General features: G+C 44.8%; 1 protein-coding gene across 3 annotated transcripts in view; it reads right to left on the bottom strand.

The window, feature by feature from the left end:
• HIPK2 (homeodomain interacting protein kinase 2) overlaps positions 1-23,522 on the bottom strand; it is a 305,511-nt gene that overhangs the window by 16,323 nt on the left and 265,666 nt on the right. For all 3 annotated transcript variants that reach the window (XM_086952951.1, XM_086952954.1, XM_086952953.1), the window contains exon 14: positions 1,760-1,998. In XM_086952951.1, the coding sequence (XP_086809077.1) occupies positions 1,760-1,998 (239 nt within the window). The remainder of the gene's footprint in view (positions 1-1,759; positions 1,999-23,522) is intronic.

Genomic DNA, 23,522 nt, shown 5'->3' with positions numbered 1-23,522 from the left:
GAAATACAAGATTCATCTATCAAAGGGAATGGCATAGATTACATACTAGAATAGAATCCATATGTAATCTTTGTATGAAAAGCCTACCTAAAAGGGCATGTCAATGAGCGCTGTATTTTCAAAGGAGAGATATATATGGACAGAGTACACATAGAACACGCATTCCTATTGACTGCCTGTGTCGTTGATCTTCAGATTTAGAATCTTCCACAATGCAGGCTTACAATAAAGGCTATTCTCGTCCCAAGAAGTACCATCAGTATGGCCCCCAACAAGGACAGTCATGTTAACACGTTTCAGCCAGGCGGTTTAACATACAATAGACTTCTCGGACTGATCTTTTAGAAGATGTCTATATCATAGCAAATAATGAAGACAAAGGAACATTTTGGGATTTTGAAAAACACGCTAACTAGCTATTGCTCTACTAAGTGTAAATATAAGAAAGAGATTAATTTTTATAATTCATGTGAGAAAGGTATGCCCACCATGAGTTAAACTTAAGATTTCGCCTTTAATATTTTCAATTATAATGGGGCCTTTGAGTTGTAGAAATTTTTATTTCTTCATGGCTCCAGTCAAAACAGGATATTTCTTCTGTTTAATAGAGAGCTTAATTCGCTGCAGTGAAATGGTATCATGGGTATATGTATAGTTTATGGATCAGCAGTGTGTAGGAATGTATTTCAATACTTAAACCACCATTTGTTCCATGTCTTCTGCCCTATATCTAATATTCAAAAGACCATCACTTCAACCTAACATCACTTCAACCTCTTATCCTTAATCCCTAAAATTAAAATATCATTTACTTGAACTCCATCATTTTTACACTAAAGCTGAATACGTTTACAGATTTAATTTTATTAACTTTACATTTAAATAAAACGGCACCCTTAACCCTACCAAATATGAAATTTGCACTTTTGTTAACCGCGGCGGCAATTCCGACGTGGTGCAGCGGTTTAGCGCAGTGGGCGGGGCTGCGGCAGCGGCCGTTCGCCGACAAATGCACGGAAGGGGTTAATAGTAATCACATTATGTTAAATTAATGTACGCTATAAGAATAACTCAACCCCTAACTCTAAGCACAACAAATATTAAAAATTGTATTATAATTATATTAAGTTAAATTAAATGAAAAGTAAACCTTAATAGTCTAAAAGTTCCTTTTATGAAAACTAATCAATTTAATTTCCAAAATAATGAACGCTAACTGTAGTAAGTGTTAAACACGTAATTATCTTAGTACAATTAAATTCGAATAATACGGGAACCATTAAATCTATATATTATCATACCCCTTATAAATGCTAGACAATTCTATTATTTATTTATACTAAAGTGGTAAAAACCTTATGAATGTTAAATATTTAAATATTTAAAATACTATTTTAATTAAATTCACTATCTAAATCAATGTAATATATACTTATGTTTAGACTACTTATAAGCTTACTTTCAAGGTCGAAGTAATGGTTCACTGCAGAAATGATACTGGGCAAAGTGATGGCTGGGAAGTAATCATAAGTCAACGTAAGGGTAGGGCTCATCGGGAAGGACTTGTGTATGGTTTAGTACGCAATAGTGAGAAGGGGGTATGGATGTTAATAGAAAGAGCAACACCCTGCCAGAATAGATAACTGACAAGTGTTATGAGGGGAGCAATGTTAACAGTGCATCAGAGCCAGGGGGTATGGATGTTGTCTAGTTGAACAAGCAGTATTTGACAGAGCTTAGTAACATGTGTATGATGTACCTGGCAGTAGGCTATCACATTCCACCAGCACTTCACTGGGCTGTGTCTTTAGTGGCGGCACGATGATGGTGCGAGGATTCCCGCTTCCATGTGCATTCACGGAGGCTTTGCTGTCGCCATGGTGGTTCACGGGCTCGCGCTGTTGTGCTGCCTTCGTGCTGATGCTGCTGGATGTGTCAGAGTCAGGAGAGTCGTGCACAGTGACACAGCTGATGACATTCTTCCTGTGCTTCGGCATGCTACAGAAAAAATCCAGTTAGTAAAGCCATCATGAACACATGTGCTTTGACTTTTCATGAGATAATCTGGCAGCCCATGTTTGTGCTCTATCCCTCCCACATGATATGAATAGACGCCCCAGGGTAGCCATCGCGCTTTATAAATTTTCTTTTCATTTCATTCATTCATTCATTCATTCCACTTGGTACTGGAACCGTTGGCACCTGACTCTGGGCTTAGTCTTCAAGTCGAGCATAGGGGGGACACTGTCCCTTCTGTGTGTGCAATATTTACACAACTCACATTGCAGCTAACATGAGTTCCACTTATGATGGCTGCCCTGCCAGTGCATGCAGAAAAGCCTTGCTTGAAGAACAATCTTTCAGAGTCAGGTGTCGTGCCAAACCCATCGGCGATTATTTGAGTTTCTATTTTCTTTGCTCTACTGATGCAAGATTATAGAGGGCAGGAAGTGAGCAGCCAGGAAGCAGAGTGCAGCTGCTGGGCCACTGACAAGAAAACAATAGTAAAAACAAATAAGTAAATACAGAGATAAAATGTTTGGTGGGGACCTTGAAGACAGCGAGGAAAGCGATGTACTCTCATGGACAAGAACAAGCACTGGCAAAGTCAATAGGTCTGGCCTCGACAACTGTGCAATTTGTTTTATTATGTTTGTACCCATATACAATAGAAGTTAAAAGTTTAAAAATAAAATAGTAAAAATAATGAAAAGACTGTATGATTCAAAATATTCCTGGCACTGAAGAGCACCACTTTTAGGGGAATGTTCTCATGTGAGCAGGAAACACGCCATCACTACCAAGACAAGTGCGCCAGTGGTTGAAGTGGGCTGACCCACTGCCCCATGCGGTATACAACGAAGGACGGGACGAAAATGTGAATGACAGTTCACAGACCAATGAATGAAGTAGGCTGACTAAGTCCCTGAGCGTATATGTATTCTGTATGCTTTTTTTTAATATATACGGGTGGCAAGACTAAGAAAAGGCTGCCTCCAGGCCAGGCTTATAAATAGCCCCTTATTTGCAAACTTGTACCGCGCTAGGAATCGACTCCCAGAGGAGTATCTCAGCGCCTTTGGATTCATCTGAGAGCAAAAAGGGGCCCAGTCATATATCCTTCCTTCCTAGATGGTTAGCCTAGTAGCGAAAGAGGAAAGTTTTTAATTTTTTCCTAAAAGGAAGATGTTCTCTGCATAGTCTGATTTCCATAGGGAGATCATTCCACAACTGCGGGCCGGCTACTGATAAGGCCCTTCCCCCTTGTCTTGTCTTCTTGAACCTGGGGACACATAACAATTCTTGATCTCCTGATCTAAGAGATCTGGAGGGAACATATAAATTGAATTTTTTAGTCAAGTAATCTGGACCTTTCCCTGTGAGGCACTTGTGGATGATGCAGCATGTTTTAAACATCACCCTCTGTTTCACTGAAAGCCAGTGAAGTTTTGTTAACAGGGGTTTCGATTGAGTACGAGCCGGGACGTTAAGAACAAGGCGTGCAGCAGTGTTTTGCACAACCTGTAGTCTTGCGATAATCCCCTCGTTGGCGGCTAGCAGTAAACCATTACAATAATCCAGTCTACTCAGCACGAGCGACTGTACCAATGTTCTTCTGGTGGTATCAGGTAGCAGGGGGAATACCTTCCGAAGAAGCCCAATAACATGGAAGCAGAAGCCGACCACTTGATTAGCGTGTTGTTTGAGGGCGAGCTCCTGATCCAGTTTTACTCCCAGATCTTTCACAACCAATTTGGGCTCAGGGACTGGACCTAGATCTTGAGGCCACCAGTCAGGAGTCCACAGGCGTTTAGCTTCCCCGAAGAGCATCACCTCCGTCTTGGAGACGTTACACTGCAGGAAGTTTGCTGCCTTCCAGTGGGCCACTTCTTTCATCCCCCGGGCAAAGGTGTTACGTACTTCAGGTGTCATCGTTTTAAACGGAAAGAGGAGTTGAGTATCGTCCGCATACGATACCGGGATGAACCCGTGGGATCTCATGATGTTAGCTAGGGGGGCCACATAGATGTTGAATAACGTGGGGCTCAAACAGGAGCCCTGTGGCACCCCCTTTGAGATCTCCACCTCCTCCGACCGATATGGACCCAGGATGACCCTTTGGGTACGCTTTGTGAAAAAGCTCCTTAGCCAGGCCAGCGCCTTGCCTCCCAGACCGATGTCAATTAATCTGGAGGTCATGATGTCATGTGACAGTGTCAAACGCCGCTGACAGATCTAAAAGCACCAGGATAACGGAGAAGCCTCTATCCTGTAGCATATGAAGATCGTCAGCGACGGACAGCAAGGCGGTCTCAGTGCTATGCCTAGGCCTAAACCCAGACTGGGAGGGGTCTAGCCCCCCAGCACTTTCGATGTATTTTGACAGGTGCCGGTTGACAAACTTCTCAGTAAGCTTCCCTAATAGAGGGAGGAGTGAGATAGGTCTCAAGTTTGTCAATTCGGTCCAAGGGATGGTATTGTTTTTTCGCAGTGGTCTCACCAGAGCACGCTTCCAGTCCGGGGGAACTTCCCCTGTACTCAGGGACAGATTAACTACGTGCCGAATTCCAGCACCCAGATCACTAGTCAATAGTGGCATGATGCGTGCTGGGATAATATCTGAGGGGCACCTGCTCTTTATTTGAGTGATTAAGGCAATTGTCTCCTCCATTGATATGGGAGGGAATTCTACAAGCTTACTCATTAACAGTGGACGGATAGTGGTCAACCAATCAGAAACATGGTAAAGAAGAAATGCTCAAAGGGGGGGACGAACACAACAATAGGAGTGGGGAAATAAGACAAGAAAAGCCATACCCAGGGCTTTAAGTGGGCGTGGTCGTTCCGGGGCTCAGCACCAGCAGTCCTAAATAGCAGGTGCTGAGATGGGTTCCTATCGGGCTCTTCGTTTTTGCCCTCACCATCTAACTCTGCAGAAGCACCACCCTTCACAGACTATGATGTACCTTCAAAGAGGCTCGTTATAGTTTCTTCACAGTCTCATCATTTCAGAACTGAAGCATTTTCAATATTCTATACAACGAAGTCATAGTTGTTGCTTATTTATCTTTTGTAACTAACAACCATTGACAAAGCCACTAGTCCTGGCTTGTTTAGGTGTAATGTTACTTGTAGTATATGCCTGGATGCAAAGACAGAAACATTAAAATACACGGGGGCACACTCTGGTAAGAACAAATTAGCTTAGGTGTTTTTAAGCCACGCCCTTAATTATATGGACCACGCACATTTGAGAGACCCCCCAGTTTTTTCATCCCACTTAAAGCGCTGGCTGTACCATTTGGTATGTAGCATTCTAGCGAATAGGTCATCCAGGGCAAAATGCTAAATCACAACTGGGTACAAAAAACCGCCATGTGGCTCGGTACTTGGTGCAATTTCTGACTACTTTTTCCCCCTCATTCAGCTCAGCTGATGACCTGTCGTGTCGTGACCTGGGTGATGTCATGGACGAATCCACTGCCATGCCACAAAATGCATGAAAACCAAAACAAAGGGACACATTGGAGAGCACTGGACGCATTACTCAGACACACGTAGGTGCAGGATTCAGAATAATGCAGATGTGGAAAGAGGCTCGGGGAGCACACGTGGAGCCTTGCAGCGCTGCGCCGCTTCCAGGCACGCGTTAGCGACGCGCTCCTCTAATTATTTCTGACACAGTCCTCGGTGCGGGAGTGAGCATGCGGGACATGGGGCACTCGCCCGCCAGGAGGCTTTAGGGCAGGGGGCTGCGTTGAGGGCTGGAGGGCGGCCCTGGCCTCGGCCCCGCCAATCGTTAAAGCAGCCACGAAGTAAAATGTCACTGGCACATCCATGTCTCAGAACTGCATGCCAAACCGAAACTCTTTATTTGAAAAGAATGTGTTGGCGTAATTTAAAAATAAATAATAGGTAAAGAACTCCCTAGCCTCCCTTGAGAGGATCGGAATGTAGCACAGAGCACCATCAGGGCCAGGGCTTGTCTGAAACATTTTCGGAGGCAGTGCACTTTTTAGCTCACTATTCGTCCTCCCGTTATACTGTTATAGGCTCCACGCGGCAGAAGGGAGGGGGGAGGGGTGGGCAGCCATCGCTTCCGAGGGCTCAAGGCCCCAGGCGGCCGCTGCAACTGGCGGCGACTGCAGGGCGACTGCAGAGGAGGCCGGCTGTTTCTCAGTGATCGCATTAGGTTGTTATGGTAACGCGGGTTTTCTCCGTGATTGAAAGGAGCAGAGGTCACGGGAAGAGCTGGGTGATTAGAGGAGATGGAGGGCAGAAAGAAAGAACCCCGTGCCTGGAAACAGGTCTGGAATAGCAATGAAGGAGGCCGTCAAAGATGGAGAAATGGAGCAAACAGCTATGGGCGAAGGGAAGGAAATCCAGGGCAGGAGGAGAGTGTTATGGAAGTTAGTGAAAGATGGATAGAAGGAAGGAACGAAGGACAGAATTAAAAGAAGGGGGGAGGAACGAGACGAAGGCAAACAAGCAAGAAGGGAAGAAATCAAACAAAGAAATGACAGGCAAGGTAAAAAGAAAAACGTAAAAGCAGGAGAAAGGGCGAAAATGAAGATTCGAAGGGTAGGAAAGAGGGCGGGCAGGAAAATGGAACGAAACAAAGAAGGGAAAGGATGGAAAGAAAGGCAATGAACGAAGTAAAAAGAAAATGGAAAGGAGAAAGAACTAGAAGTGGAAGGTGTAAAGAGTAAGCAAGAGAGAAGAAAATGAGAAAAGAATAGACAAGAAAGACTGGAGGTAAGAAATGTGGGCAATATAGGCATCAGAAATAAATCAGGAAGGAAGAAAATGCAGAATGAATGAGCGGTGGGAGGAAGAAAGGAACTGAGAAAGGAAGGTAGGACAGTAGAGAGAAAAGAAGAAAGAAAAAAGGAATGAAAGAAAAGAGGGGAGAAGGGAGAATAATAAGAGGAATAAAAGAACAGGAGTTGGGGAAACAGAAAGATCAAAAAACGTAGGGTGTAACAAAGCTTGGGAGAAATATAATGTGCCAAATCCCTTGCCTACAATGGTAATCTATGAGACTATATGTAACAAAATACCTTTCTCCAGAGTAATAACAATCTACACTTACAAGCATATTAACAACAACACATGCGTTTCACAATCAATGTGTCATCGAACATAACGGTTCCCAGTGCGCCAATCAGACCTATAGCTTGACACCATAACTAACCTAGGCCTACAGTTTTGAGCATAACCTGCACGGTATACAAAACTACAGTTGGCTAAGCAAAACCCTATCTCTTCGTGGAGGGCCTGGCCTAACAAGGATGCTCACAGAGCACACCGTCTAAACCCATGGGTTGTCACACAGGATAACCAAAACCTACTAACTTTCTACTTGCCTACTATAGTAATCTAGGATATTCCTTCTAACAAAATACCTATCTGTAGGTTTTTATATATAGAGCAATAACAATCGACTTTTAAATGCCCATTCTTCTTAACATATGCATTTTACAATAAATACATCAGACCTACTACCTTTATTGTAACATTTCATAAACAGATCAGGCTTTTCTCCATGATCATTGGCTAGACACCATAAGCAACTCAGTCTTACTGTATCGAGTAGAAGTACCATACAAGTAGCCTTTTTAGTGGAAGCACACAAATTCGACCCGCGCAAATCCTGTAGTCAGGAGCTTACATGGGGTGGAGCCTAAGCCCCTCTTCAGTAGTACTCTGAAATATCTTTTATGTTGATCAGATAGTGTCAAGTGACAATTGGACTGTCAAGCCAGACATAAGAATGCAAGTAGATTAGTGTAGCCCTGGGCAGCCCATACTGCAGCCAAAAACATAACTGCACTGCAGTCTAATGCTAATGATGGAAGTGGAGGGGGTGCGGACTGCAATGCATTCCTCATGACTGCTCTCCTCCCATCTTTGCTGCTGCTAGAGAATCACAAACACATGAAGTTATCTAAGACACTTTAATGGCATTACAATACCATGTATGTGCTCCTCAAAGTTCAAACTTAGACCCATCCTGCAGCTGGCTCAGGCAGCTGAATAAACAAAATAGCTAGAGCTGCGTGGAGAGGAAGTACTTTTTCTGTGGACTGTGAAAGCACACAACCTCAGACTAATCAAAACATGTACTCGTGGCTACCAACATGGAGGTAGAGCCAAAGCCCCTTTTGTAGTAGTCCTGAAAGCTCCACTTCAGCTTGATCACATTAAGTCAGGTGACTGCTGCCTTGTCAAGCCAGACCTAAAAACCTGGCTCTGTCATAGCTTTAGTATCCTCTCAGCTGCCAGAATGGCCTTTCACATTGCCCCCACTCTGTTGACATCTTAGTCCAGCCGTGTTGTTGTTAATTGTTAACCGCATCGATGCGGCGGCTTTTCCCGCTGTGTGCGGCATTTTTTAAATTACTGCGTTACATGACGAGCTCAGCTCGTCATCAGCACACGGCTGGTAAGCCTGATGACGAGCTGAGCTCGTCATCAGCATCGAAGTCGTTAAGATGTTACTACAGACAAATCTACACTGGTGAATGCTCAACTAAGCCTGTTTGATCAGCACGTAAGATATAGGAGAGGTGAAAACTCAGTTCAGTGACACATGAAGCTTTCTCTCCAGAAGATATCCTTGTAGTTCAAAAGGACAAAAACAGATATTGACACTGCCTAGGTTCATTGAACAGTCACTCATGCTCAAAACACGTGCAATCAGTTCGCTATGGCAAGTGGTCAATTTAAATCTACTTCTTGGTCCCTGTGATCTCCCTCCTCAGTCACTGTACACATCACCTAGATCACTGTATACTACTCCTTGTAGTGTTCTGATGAACACGTTCTAGTGTTCAGGAGTGTGATGTGTTACACTTTACATGCACCCATCACAGCCGTCACCGGTCAGGCGACCCTGCTAATAAAAGGGGCTCGGCGCACGTGCCCTAGACCAGTTATCAATACCACATCTATGTGTCTGTTTCACTCATTTGTGTAGCATGTGGGCCCAGGGCCCACCAGACTACACTCCTCAGTCACTGTACACAGAAGCTCTTCATTCACTGTAGGGCCCTACGCACTTTCTCTTGTGCGTACCAAGGCATGTCTTTCATACTACCTGTTCAATCTAATTTTAAGTGCCGGGCTGATCCTACTGAAGAGCAGTGGCCAGCACAGAAGTGTTTTAAACAGATTGAAAAGCAGATGTTACGAGTAGAAGGGACTTCAATCGAGGCCACGGAACTGAACATTTTCCAACTTGGGCGGCACAACAGTTATTCCTTGAAATAGTAGTCTGTCCGTTTGTCTTTCATTTCATAAAGTTACTAACGTCTGCCTTGTGTACCTGCCTCCTCTGGATCAAGCATCAACCGCTTCTTTTGAACAAGGCAAAATAAAACAAATAATGAATACAATTAAGTAACTGTATAGGAACAAATTGCCTAAACAAGACCTCCTTTTAGATAATATCCTGGTTATTTTACTAATAAATTCCAGAACGTTTGGGTTTTATCAGGTCTAACTCTTGCATCGAGAAGCCTTTAGATCTTCTTTAACATTCAAAATAAAGCATAAGGAAGTCACAAAGGATACAAGGTTACAAGCAAAACATTGGAACTGTGTGCACACAGCCAGGTAATAGCCTCTTAGAAGTGGATAACATCTTTAACAGGTAGAGAACACAGTTAGTCTTCATACCTTAAGTCAGAACAGACTTCTCTATTAATATTCGAACTCTAGGCTCAGATGAAGGACCTCTACACTAGGGTTACCAGCAACCCACACTCTACAACCACAGTACAACCAAGTGCCAGGCAAAAACAGGAAAAGGCATAAACGATTCCAAGCAATATTTGTTCCACATATGTTGGACTACGCCTCCACAGCTGACTCGATTTCAGCGGAGGGTCAGAAAACCTGCGCCCCCCCCCCTTGTGACACTATGCAGTGACAACACAAATTCACATCTACTCCAAATGAGTTTTGATGGCGGGTTGCAAGACCCCACCCCTAAGGAACAAACCTGGAGGAAAAAACCCACATCCACCTCATTTATCCATTGGGACCAGGACTTTTCCAGGGACATCTCCTTACAGAGTTACTAGCGGTGGTCCCATACCTGCAGACTATCTCGGCACCAAAGCATTAGGAGGCCTGGTCATTTGAGAAAGAATCTTCCATTAAATATTGGTAACATAAGAAACAATGTGTTATTTGATACCTGTTTTAAGATGCTGGAAGTTCTAGCCTGCTTTAGGCCACAATTTCACTCTGATTCACACTTTTTTTTAAAACAAATGTTCACCGCAATTAGCGGCAGCTGCAACGTTTAGGCCCGAGCATTTTTTTAGGAGTCCCAGTGGAGACCCAGGAGGCACAGTGGTGCTAGGGCAATTGTGCACTTTGATTCTGCTGCATTGGCAGCACCAGCCCTGACATTTTGGACAGAGGGCATTTGAGCCCCAGAGGGAAGGCCAGTTGCCCCAGCGGTCATTTTAGGGTGTTTTGCCCCATGATTAGGGCATACTGTGTTTATGCTGGTGAGGCTTATTACATAATGTGATTTATACCTATGAGGTTGGCGCATAATGTGTTTTACGCTTAACATGATGCTGATTACATAATGTGAGTTATGTTGCAGGATATAATGCTGAGTACAGTATTTTGCCAGTAATTACTGGTTGTGTTTTACATTTACTATTTGTGCTTTGTGATGGTTTATGACAGTGCACCAACTGGCCCTGTCATGTGTATATAATCACCTGTAAATATCCAGTATTAGGGGTGTCTTTCATAGATTCACATGCCTGAATCATTCCCCGTCGTCGAGATGGGAGTCCCCAGTACATAAATAAAGTAGAGTCCTATTAGACATATAGAGAAATAGGACCAAGAGCCTCACATTAGTAACATATCCATGTCGTTTTGTAGAAAGGACCAAACTCTAGAGAAGAGCCAATCAGCTATCACCTCCCTCTAGAACCCTCCTGGAAGGAGCTTCTGTCCCTCAGATTTTCTACCGCACATTGTGTCAAGGGAGTCTCCCCTGAGCTCTGCTCAGATTTCTTCCCAACTGGGTTTCCAGTGTTCTCTGATGATATTATTTCATTCTAGACTGTAGTTACTGATATCTTCATGGCTGGGACACCAAAAAAGGGTCTTTTTAGGTACTGTGGTTCCTGTGGGAAGAAAAGGCTACAAATAGATGACCAACATCAAAACTGTCTATATTGCCTGTATCCAGACCATTCTTCCAAGAATTGTAAGGTATGTTGTACCTTCTCCGCTAAAACCCTCAAAGATCGTGAGGGACGCCTCTTAATTTGGCTTCAGAGGCTGAAAGACAGGGACCAGCTGGAATCTTCTGAGGAAAGTGAAGGCTCTTCAGTCTCTTCCAAGTCTTCACAGAAAAGACCACGGGTGGCGTCTCATGGCCCTTCGGTACAGCCTCCTCAAAAGAAGACGCTAAAAAAATCTTCAGAGGTCCACTCCAAGGCTCTTTCATCGAAGGTGTCCTCTCAGGAAGTCCCCACCTTCAAAAAACCTACTTCGACTCCGTCGTTGACGACGACTTCATCGTCGAGGAGAGCTGTGTCTACAGCATTGCATAAAACTACATCAACGACTACTGTTTCCACATCGATGGCAGTGTCGTCATTAACCTCGTCAACGACTACGACCCCATCGTCGAGGGCATGTAAGACTGTGTCGTAGACGATAAGCATCAAGAAGACACCGTCGACGTCAAAGACATCGTTGACGCTGCGCTCGCCGACGACGACGAAGACAACATCGCCGACGTCGACACCTCCGTCGACGGAGATGAAGACGCCGTCGACAAGATCTCCAGCGATGACACCACTATCAACGATGGCCCCGTCGACGATAACCCGACGATGATGGATTCAGATCTAAAAAGCACATATGTGCATCTGAAAATTACAAAAAAGACACTGACGCCAGCCTTAACATCGCCAAGCAGAGTCCAACCACTGCCTCCAGCATGTCTTTTTGAAGAGGAGGACTCAGATGAAGGGGATATGTTCCAAACTGCCACAAGCCCCTCTGAGCTTAATGTAAAATATCAGGAGAGTTCGGATGAAGAGGAAGAACAGGAGGAATATCATCCATCTCCTCCTCCAATGGTTTGCCTTCCAGCCTCTTTAGTCTCTGACTTGCAGTACCTCATAACCAATTACAAGCAGAGGTTTCCAAAGTCACCTACACCTCAACCCTCGGCAGTATCTGTCTCGCCAAGACCACTGCCTCCACCTTTGAATGTGCAGCCGGATCCGGTCGACGGGTCACACCCTCCGTCTACTGATGAGGAGGAGGAAGAAGACCAACATGAAGAGGGAGAGCTTCAGGACACTCAATCTAACCACGATGAATGGGATGACTATGTCATTCCTTGCCCTGCTTCTCCAGTACCTGCTCAAGCAGACTCACCACCTGGAGACATCAGAGGGTTCCATCATGTCATTGAGAGGGCAGCTCAACGTTTTCAAATTCCCATGGTTTCTCTCCAGCAGGACTGCTTCTAATATGATTTTAAAGAACCTTTTAAAAAATCAGTGAAATCGATACCCATAATAGAATACTTGTGGGGACAAAGGGTTAAAATTATGCAAAACCCCTCCTCAGTACCTCCGGTGTTACCTCGCTTGTACAAGATGTATAGAGCACCTGATTCTGCGCCGGCTTGTTTAATAGGACATCCCAAGCCGCACTCGGTAATTACACAGGCGGCTCAGAAAAAGTCCCAAAATCCTTCTGCCCTGTTGTCAGCTCCGCCGGATAAAGAAGGCCGAAGATTAGACAACATCGGAAAGCATTTTTCATCGATGTCTGCATTGACAGTGAAAGCGGGCAATGCCTTCGCGCTTTTGGGGCATTACAATAGACAGTTACGGGTGGACATAGCCCCATATCTAGCGGCCTTACCTGAAAAATCTAAGGAAGAGGCAAAGGAAATATTACTAGAAGGTGAACGCTCAGCGTCAGAGATAATAGACTGTGCAATGGATATCGCAACAACAGGTTTTCGACAGCTTGCTGGAGCGGCAGTATTGAGACGACAAGGTTGGTTAAAGGCAACTTCCTTTCGTCCCGAGATACAGACAAAAATCTTGGATATGCCGTATGATGGCCAATTTCTCTCAAGCCTCCAGATTGATGAGGCGCTACAGAGTATAAAAAAAGACACAGACACAGCCAGAGCCAGAGCATTGGGTACTCTCCAATACAAAAGTCCGTCCTTTCGTGGATCAAGAGGGAGAGGTCAGTCCTCTTTTAAAGGAGATTACCAATACCGGTCATCATACTCTTCTGGTCAGCATTGGCCCCAGTATCAACAGCGCCAGCAGCAGAACCAACAATCCTCTTATGACAAATCGTCCTTTCGTGGTAAAGGCCATTGAAAAGGCAACGCTTGTAGACGATGACCTTTCACTTCAGCCAGTCTCCAGTTCATCTCCATCCTCAAAAATTGGAGGAAAGATTTCCCATTTCTTAAAAAATTGGAAGCAAATTACCACGGACCGTTGGGTTCTACAATTGGTTCAATTTGGCCATTCACTGGAATTTGTGCACATACCTCCCCGACCCATGCTTCACAAAAATCTACGCCTGCTTCTCCGGGAGGTTTCTCTTATGCTCCAGAAGGGGGCGATAGAGAAAGTCCCTCTGTCTCAACGAGGGAGGGGATTTTATTCCTGCTTCTTTCTAATTCAGAAAAAAGAGAAGAAGTGGAGGCCAATTTTAGACCTCAGAGCCCTCAACAAATTCCTAAAGAAGCAGTCGTTTCGTATGGTAACAATCCAGGAGGTCTTGCAACTCCCAGATGGAGAGGATTACATGATGTTTTTGACCTTCAGGACGCCTACTTTCACATCACGAGTCACAGAAATCACAAAAAATTCTTAAGATTTGCAGTAGCGGGCAGACACTTTCAATTTCGTGTCCTGCCCTTCGGGCTCAAGTCTGCACCTCGCATCTTTACAAAGTGCCTCTCTCCAGTGGCTGCATATCTCGGCCAACAGCACTATCAAGTCTTTCCATATCTGGACGACTGTCTGATCAAAGCTCCATCCTTAGAAGACGCGTCCAGGTTTTTCAATGTTTGTCTGCAACTTTTCAATCGCTTAGGAATCACACTCAATCGGGAGAAATCAGTCCTTCTACCTTCTCAGCGTATAAACTTCCTAGGCGCTACTCTCGACACAAAACTGAAGAAGGCTTTTCCATCTCATGAGAGAAAGAACAAGCTTTTGTCCCTGGCTGTTCTCGTGGCTTCATAGAGGACCTTGACGGTTCATCTCTTCAAGTCCCTACTTGGAATGATGTCATCATGTATCCTACTAGTTCCTCATTGCCATCTGCGGATGCGCCCTCTCCAGGAGGTGCTCTCAGCACAATGGGCCCAGTGCACAGGGTCATTCGACGATCTCATAAAAATGACTCCTCAGATAGTCAAAGCTCTACAATGGTGGATGTCTCTTTGGAACCTTTCTCAAGGCTTGCCCTTCTTGCTTCCAGCTTCACCGCTTATCATCACAACAGACGCCTCATTAGAAGGCTGGGGAGCTTTCTTCCAAAAACTACAGATAAGCTGAAAGTGGTCCCCCTTCGAAAAAGGGCTTCATATAAATCTCCTCGAGCTGCGGGCGGTCTTCCTCGCCCTTCAAGCTTTCCTCCCAAGAATCAAGAATTCCCTAGTGGTCGTTCGTACAGACAATACCACGACGATGCACTATCTCAACAAACAGGGACAGACTCTTTCTCTTTCACTCTCTCACGAGTTGCAGAAAATCTGGAACTGGTTGATTCGACACAATATATCCCTTCGGGCAGGCTACGTTCCGGGCATGGACAAGGTACTAGCCGACTCACTAAGCAGACAGAAGACAACACCTCACGAGTGGGAACTAGATCAGGGGATCCTCAAGCAAATTTTCTCACAATGGGGCACTACTCTTATCGATCTGTTCGCCACAAGATTAAAAGCCAAATGCTGCTACTTCGCAAGTTGGCATCCCCAGAAAGGGTCTATAGGGAATGCATTTTTGATTGCATGGTGCAACGTCTTTGCGTACGCCTTTCCACCATTTCCAATGAATCCCAGAGTCCTCGGGAAATTGAAAGTGGAGCCTTACACACTCATTCTCATAGCCCCAACTTGGCCTCGCCAGCATTGGTTGACAGAACTCCACCTTCTTGCTGTAGAACTGCCAATACGGCTTAAGCAGTTCCATTCCTTCTCTGATGAACAACGAGCAAGTCCAGCATCCGAATCTGGTATCACTCAAATTAGCCGCTTGGCTTCTGAGTTCAAAGAACTTCAGAATTTAAATATTCCACCAGATTGTAGGGCCATCCTGGCTCGAGCACGAGCAGAAAGTACCAACAAGACATACTCTTTAAAATGGAAGAGGTTTTGCATTTGGTGTAAGACTCAGAAGATACCTCCTTTTTCTTCTTCTCCAGAGCAAATATTGCCTTACCTTCTCCATTTGGTAAACTCAGGCCTTGCTCATGCTTCCGTCAGACTCCACTTGGCGGCGATCTCCCGTTACAGAAGATCTCCTACTGGTCCTTCTCTCTGGTCTCACAGATTGATCAAACAGTTTCTAAAAGGCCTTTTCAGGACTTTTCCCCCTGTGAAAACTCTACCGCCTTCCTGGCAACTTAACACAGTCCTTAATCAGCTCATGAAGCATCCCTTTGAGCCGGTACACAGGGCTGATCTCAAATACCTCTCTTGGAAGACAGCGCTCCTTCTCGCACTTAATTCTGCAAGGCGTGTGAGTGAGCTCCAAGCCTTCTCCATTCAGGAGCCCTTTCTGCAATTCAAACAGGACAGGGTAATATTACGAACAAATCCAAAATTTGTACCAAAGGTCCCGTCGGACTTCCATCTCAACGAGCCAGTGGTCTTGCGCTCTTTCTTTCCAGATCCCCATACTGCAGCGGAAAGAACATTACATTCTCTGGATCTCAAACGCTCACTAAAATTTTACTTTGAGAAAACAAAATCCTTCCGTAAATCAAACCAGCTATTTGTGGCTTACAGTAGACCCTGGAAGGGCCTTCCACTCACCAAACAAAGTATTTCTCGCTGAATTTCTGCAGCTATTTCATTCTGTCATGAACAGGCAGGACAACCCCTGCAATCTAAAGTACGAGTTCACTCTACTAGAACGATGTCTACATCCATGGCGCTTTTCTCTGGTGTGCCTATCATAGACATTTGCAGAGCGGCAACATGGAAGTTGCCACATACCTTCACCAGGCATTACTGCCTGGATACAGAACTCATGAAAGATGCTGCGGTGGGACAAGCAGTACTTCGTCATATATTTTTCGGTAGAGGTGAGCCTTCTTTTCATCCCAACATCCTTCTCATGTACGCACATTTCTCTATTGTATTGTTTGATGGTATTTTTGCTTACAACTGACCGTTTCTATTTGCCACTTGATATGTTATTATATAATGACGTGTATATTCTATACCATCCAAAATGTGCTTATCATTGCTTGCAATTCTGATTCAAGCATGTGAATCTATGAAAGACACCTCTAATACTGGATACGAAATGCGTTACTTACCTGTAACTGCAGTTATCCAGTATTGGTGTTTTTCATAGATTCACATGCAACCCTCCCGCCTCCCCTGGAAGGACTCATCTAATTCACTCAATAGTGCACTCGCTTAGCACGGTGCTTCCGAAAATCTGAGGGACAGGAGCTCCTTACAGGAGGGTTCTAGAGGGAGGTGATAGCTGATTGGCTCTTCTCTAGAGTTTGGTCCTTTCTACAAAAGGACATAGATATGTTACTAATGTGAGGCCCTTGGGCCTATTTCTCTATATGTCTACTTTATTTATATACCGGGGACTCCCATCTTGGCGACGGGGAATGATTCAGGCATGTGAATCTATGAAAGACACCAATACTGGATAACTGCATTTACAGGTAAGTAACGCATTTCATACTGCCTACTGCCGGTTGGCACAGTGTATATTGTGTGATTACTATTCTAATGTGTTTTGGATAATACAAAGGCTATTTTTATATATAAGCTTGTGTGGAGTTTCTTTTGTGGTGTGCCTAGTGTGTTGCTGCTGTGTGTGTGTTGCGCAAACTCTTTACACATTGCCTCTGGGATAAGCCTGACTGCTCGTGCCTAGCTACCAAGGGGGTGAGCAGGGGTTATTTTCAGCCTGCAACTCCCTTGCCCTGACTAGAGTGGTGGTTTCTGCCTAGCTTCGGCGCAAGCCCTAGCCAACCAGAAATCCCATTTCTAACAAGGTGTTTCAACATTTCAACCATACCCACTCTACTGTGGGGCGTAAGGTTGGACTGGGACAGAAAATAGACCTGGGCACCAAAACAAAAGGGGCCCCCATTACTGAATTAGATAGCTAAACAAGTGGCTCATGTTTTCAAACTGGGGCAGTTTTATTATTATTATTATTTTATTATTATTAAATTACTTTTGTAACGTGTGCAGCTACCCAAAAAGGGTTTCCCGGCGCCTAGTACACAAATTGCTAGAAAAGGAGAAGTCAAGAACCATTTGCTACTAAAAGAGCCAAGTTTTAAGATTTCTTCGAAAGCTGAGATAGGACGGGTCATTCTTCAAGGACACCGGAGGAGAATTCCAGATTTTGGGGCCTAGACAAGAAAAGGAACGGCCTCCCATTCTTGTAAGTTTAAATCTGGGAATCACAAAGTCTCTGTGGGCTGTAGAGCGCAGGGGACGAGAAGGAATGTAAGGATGGATGAGCTCTTGCAGATACATTGGTGCCACACCTTGTTTGATTTTAAAGATGTAACACAGGGTTTTAGATTTAATTCTTTGATCAATTCGAAGTCAGTGAAGGTCACGTAAATTCATCTTGTAAAGACACCATGAATAAGTGTTTTGCAAGGCATGGACCACTGTAAGGATTAGAGCTTGCTGCAGGCAATGTCTGTTTTAATATCAGGAAAATCAACGTAAAAACCAGCCCAGCACAAAATAAACAGGCCCACAAGCAGCCACAAAAACGCCCTATACTAGTCCACCAGCCACTGCCTGATTGTCCTATAGGTCAGTCCGGCAATGGTAGGGCGCAAGTTTAGGTATGAGAAGTCTTGCCCCCAGCTTACAGTATAGGTGCAGCGTCTCCTCCCATTACGCTTCCACTTGCTCTGCACTGCACACAAGAGCTCCTCCTAGAAGAAACACCGGCTCCCCCCATCCAAACATACTGCAGAGATTTACAGACACTGGTTTAGAAGGCAACAATCGCAGCTTCCATGCTTAATTTAATTCTTGCTAAGTAAGCTAACTGTAAATTAGACATATCTTATTAGGATATTCTACTTTGGTACAAGTGTACATATGCTTTCATAGTAATAAATTGAAATTAAAGAACTGCAGGAGAATAAAAAGAAAAGAAACCCAATGAATCTCTAGCCAATCGGATCAAATCCACAGAAATTTATGGCTTTTGCCTCGAGAAATGTGTTGTGGTCTGTGTCAAGAGAATAACATTTTCCAAGGCTGCACAAGCTGACACTGTGCTGCATGCTGCACAAGCGGATACTGTGCTGCACAAACTGACACTGTGCTGCACAAGCGGACAGTGTGCCGTGCAAGCTGACAGTATGCTGCGCAAACTGACCATGTGCTACACTAGCTGATCCTGTGCTACACAAGCTGACAGTGTGCTGCACAAGCTAACACTATGCTACACAAGCTGACACTGAGTTGCACAAACGGACGCTGTGCTATACAAGTTGACAGTGTGCTGCACAAACTGACAGTGTGCTGCACAAGCTGACGGTGTGCTGCACAAGCTGACGGTGTGCTGCACAAGCTGACGGTGTGCTGCACAAACCCACGGGATCCCGTGCTGGACCACAGTAGGTTCCGATGCAGACGGACTACCTTGACAAATGTGTGACTACAGGTGTCGCCCCTCCCCTCCCCCTCCCCCCCCCACCGGGATCGATGCTACTGTATAATAGCTGCGCATACATTTTAACATCAGTGTGGACCATAAGTAAGGCATTACCCCTGCACTCACAGCACACCTTAGTGTGTGTGCTGATATTTCACAAGGCCTTTTGATATGACCCCACTGCATCGTTTGATCCTGAAGAAAGCCTTTCTAAGTTGTATTGTGAGGCTGAAACATGTAGACCACCACTTGGGTATTCAAGATCAAATTAGTCTTTGCAGTATCCATCCTTGCTTTTTTAACCTTGTCCTGGGACCTCAAGAATAAAGTAGTTGTTCTACCTTGACGGAGGATCCTAGAGGCATTTTTACTCGCACTTTAATCTCACTCCCTTCACACACAAAAACACCTGCTCCGCTGTAATCAGACGTCGAAGCACACCTGGGTTGCATTCGGCAGCCCAGGTGGGAACCCGATGATGAAGCATGCCACCAACTAGGTTGGTGGGTGAGGGTATTTTTTAAAACTTAATGGTTTTTCCCCCCGTTTTTCCTGGAACAGTGTTGCATTGTTTTTGGATTCCCCTGCAGGGTCTGTCCCTTTCGTTTTTGATTGAAGCATAGTTGCACAATTGGATGAAAGTCGTTTTACAGGTGTCTTCGTAGACCTTCATGCGCAATCCAATACTCTGGAGTATGCATTTAGAAATGTGAAAAATCATATTAAAAGAGAAAGAAAAATAGTGTGTTTGTTTCTCCACAAGGGCACCTTTCCCCAAGATCTGCAAGAAACGTGGGGTCACCCTTATTTTGTCTTTTTCAAGTGGTAAAATATACATTTGACCTAGAGTGGAAAGCAAGCTGTAAAATGTTTATAAAAATCACAAACGAATGAGTTTGTGGGTGTTTACAACAGTTTCCATGGCCAACATATCCAGGGATGCCAACATTTAGGCCCTTCGTAGGACTCCAAACTCCCCAGTGCACTGATGGGCTGTTTCCTATGGTAGGTACAGGCTGCAAACACAAATGTGGACTGATTATGATTCTATACAACATAGAACTCCAGTAGTTTAACACTCTGGTGGATGCTACAGGTTTTTTCGATTAGTGCAATTCATAGAGTCGCACTTGTTAAGTCTCTATGTACAAATCACTTCAATACTGAGTATTGGTATCTTGTTAATGTCAAGAACTCATTACAGGTCATTCAGTTAAAGTCCTTTTTTGGTTAATTTAACCCCAATTATCAGCTAACACGTGTTTCGCCTAATCTACTGGTACTCATGCCAAAGGCCTTTTCAAGGCTTGCAATAGGTCGCAAGAACTGAGCAAATGAGAAAAAATACATACTAATAAGTTCTAAACGTCTGTCCAGCATAAGCACAGTTTTGGAATCTGTGTCAAATTCGAAACCAAGGACCAAGTGTGCTGGTCGATAAATGACTAATCTCCAAGAGGAATTCGGGTACATGGTTCAAAGAGTCCGGGCCACTAGGTAATAATCCTTGTCAGCGTCTGTCCGACTATTGTCAGGACTGGTAGAATCACCATTCAGTATTCTTCATCTAGGTCTGATGTGTTCTGAGAACCTCAGAATACTGTGCCGACACAAGGATTATTATCTACTGACCGTGACTCCTTCTGTGAGTAAAAACATGTGCATCCGGCTCTTGGAGACTTGACTTAAAATGCAGAACTGTACGAGATAGCAAGTTCACCTCTGCCTACCTGCAAGCCCCCCAAAGAGAGTGATAAAAAGCAATCATGATGCTTGCACTACAACCCTTTTCATTGCAGATATAATGAAGACCACTCATGATTATGCAGTTCTCCTCTGGATGTCTACACCCCAAATATATTTGTTTTCCTGAGGTCTTAATTCATACATTTGACCTTGTTTTCAGCTTCCTTAAATCCTTTCTTGTGTTTTCATTAAGTGTGGCATTAGGCAAGATCTTTTAGTTTTTCTTTCCTTCTGGGGGCTTTCAGTCAGCCTTCTTCATCCATCGTTCTGCTGTAGTGTCATTCAAGTTTTGCTTCCGCCCTACCATATGAGTGGCGGGAATTAAATCTTGTACAATGTGCACATCCGCGTAATAAGTAGTCCTCTTCAGTGCCAGGGACTACTGCTGCAATGTGTATTTTAATGTTAAAAATATTGACATTGTGGCTTTTAAACAATGATTTTCACACAAAGCCTGTTTACTGTTGTACATGATCTTAATCAAATTCCCTAACAGTGGAGCGAGCTAGGGCGTTTGCCCTGTGAAGAGAAGTCATAATTCAAACGCTGAAGCGAATTGATGTCTCTAGATGGCGCTCTTTCTCTAGAAAAAAAACCTCATAGCGGACCAGTACCCAGTCCATCGGACGGATCGCTTCCTTTTCTTTCGGCCACTGAATGCTCTGAAGAGTGTGGTTCGTCCTCTCAATAGTACGAAGACGCAGACAAGAATTAGGCGTGAAACTTCAGGCAATCATTGAGAATAAAGATGTGGCGGATTAAGACTGCACCAAGTAGAACAGGAAACGACACCTCGGCTTCTCCGACGGCTGCTGTGGGATTCAGTGGTACGTGCAGGGATTTTCAAGTCGAGGAGCTCGCCAGTCGCAGCAGGCGGTGCAGCTGCGACACCTACCGGTGCCACTGTCGTGTGCCTGCCCCTCATTCACACTGGGATTAACTTTGGCTCTCTTCACTCGCCTCCCACCCCTCTCCCCCAAAGAAACACGACTTCACCCTCACTACACACACAGTAAACATGCTCAGAGTCAGAGGAGTGTGCATGTGTGGCGCTCAGGCAGCCTGCGCCCTCTCTTCTACGCATGACGCAGACAGTGTCGTCATTGTTTATACTTAAGTGTCCAATTCGGTATCACGCCGACTCCACTTGAATTAGATCCCACTTAATGGTAGGGCTTTAAGTGGGATGAAAAAACTGGAGGGCCTCTCAAAAGGTTGTGGCCAATGTAATTAAGGGCATGGCTTAAAAACACATAAGCTAAAAATCTGTGTTTAGCATAGTGTGCCGCCCGACTTGTATTTTGCTGTTGCTGTCATTGCATCTAGATATATTATACAACAAGTAATATCATACCTACAACAATTTGGACTATTGGCTTTGTCAATGGTTGTTAATTGCATAAGATAAATAAGCAGCAACTATGGCTTGAATACAATATTGAAAAAGCTTCCACTTAAAGCCCCGGTGACCCCACGACAATGTTGCTGCTCCCGAGTTTCTAAAAGAGAAGGGAAATCCAGAGAGAAAATGACTTTATAGGATTTCCCTTCCCCTACAACACTAGAAGCAGAAGCTTTTCCGCATTGCGCGAGGGTCGCGAGCCTCCGGACAATTTCAGTTTGTGTGCCAGGTAACGAGGGGAGGTGGGCGAGCCAACAAATTGACTGGTAGAGCCGAGCCAGAGCCCAGCAATGGGCTGGGCTTGGCTCTAGGAGCCCTTGGATGGGCCGTTCCCTAGTTTGCCATATCAATCATGCAACAAGTCTTAGGCTGCAAAGAATGAGTCTTTGGACAGCTATCCAAGACAACCTCTGTGACTGGAAAACTCATCCTTCATCTGTCTGCTGCAGGGCTTTAAGTGGGCCGGGTCTCCAGGGGTCTGAGCACCGGCAGTTTTTTAAAAGGGGCCTCGAAACGGGTCTCTATCGGGCTCTGTTTTGTGCGCTGGCACAAGCGGTCCGTTTTTTTTTCCCGAACTGCAGTGACATCAGTTTGCTGTCACTCCAGTCTGGAGAATAGAGCCAGGGCGCAAAACAGCCCGATAGAGACCTGTTTCGAGACAGCAGGCACATGGATGTGCGCTGCCCACACTGCTCACTTCTCACTAGCAGAGAAGTTATGGCATGACGTCATACCAGGTGAGGGTTGTGGGGGAAGGGAAATCCTTTTAAAGAGTCAGACATTTTCTTTCTAGATTTCCCTTCTCTTGAGCAACAACGTTGTGGTAGGGGCACCAGGGCTTTCCCTGAGAGCTTTTTCAATATTAAATGTAACTAGCCATAGTTGCAGCTTATTTATCTTATGAAACTAATAACAATTGACAAAGCCAATAGTGCTTACTTGTTGTAGGTAAGTTGTTACTTGTTGTATCACATACCTGGATGCAATGGCAGAAACAGCAAAATACAAGTCGTGCGGCACACTATGCGAAACACAGATTTTTAGCATAAGTGTTTTAAAGCCACGCCCCCAATTACACTGCCACGCCCCTTTGAGAGACCCTTCAGTTTTTTTATCCCACTTAAAGCCCTGGTCTGCTGAATTCAGGTTTTGAACACACCCCAAAAGGGGAATCCGGACAAATTCTCATAAGAGACCAGGATTGATCCAAACATGCAGAGAAAGCCCTTCTACCAAACTTGGGTATTTACGATTCACCAGGAAGAGGAGCAAACTGATTTGGCATCCCCAGACAGACATGTGTCCTGTTGGTTTTTCGTTGCAAGGGTAGAACAAAGACCACGGCTGAGTAGATAGCAAGAGGGCTGGTCCGCTTCCACCTTGGCTAGGGGGTTGTGCTAGTGCATGCCTGCTCCTCAGGTCCTCATTCACCTTCATTGAAA

This window comes from Lissotriton vulgaris, chromosome 1_2 (assembly GCF_964263255.1).
Source record: "Lissotriton vulgaris chromosome 1_2, aLisVul1.2, whole genome shotgun sequence".
Taxonomy (NCBI): domain Eukaryota; kingdom Metazoa; phylum Chordata; class Amphibia; order Caudata; family Salamandridae; genus Lissotriton; species Lissotriton vulgaris.
This window is presented reverse-complemented; position numbering and strand designations above follow the sequence as displayed.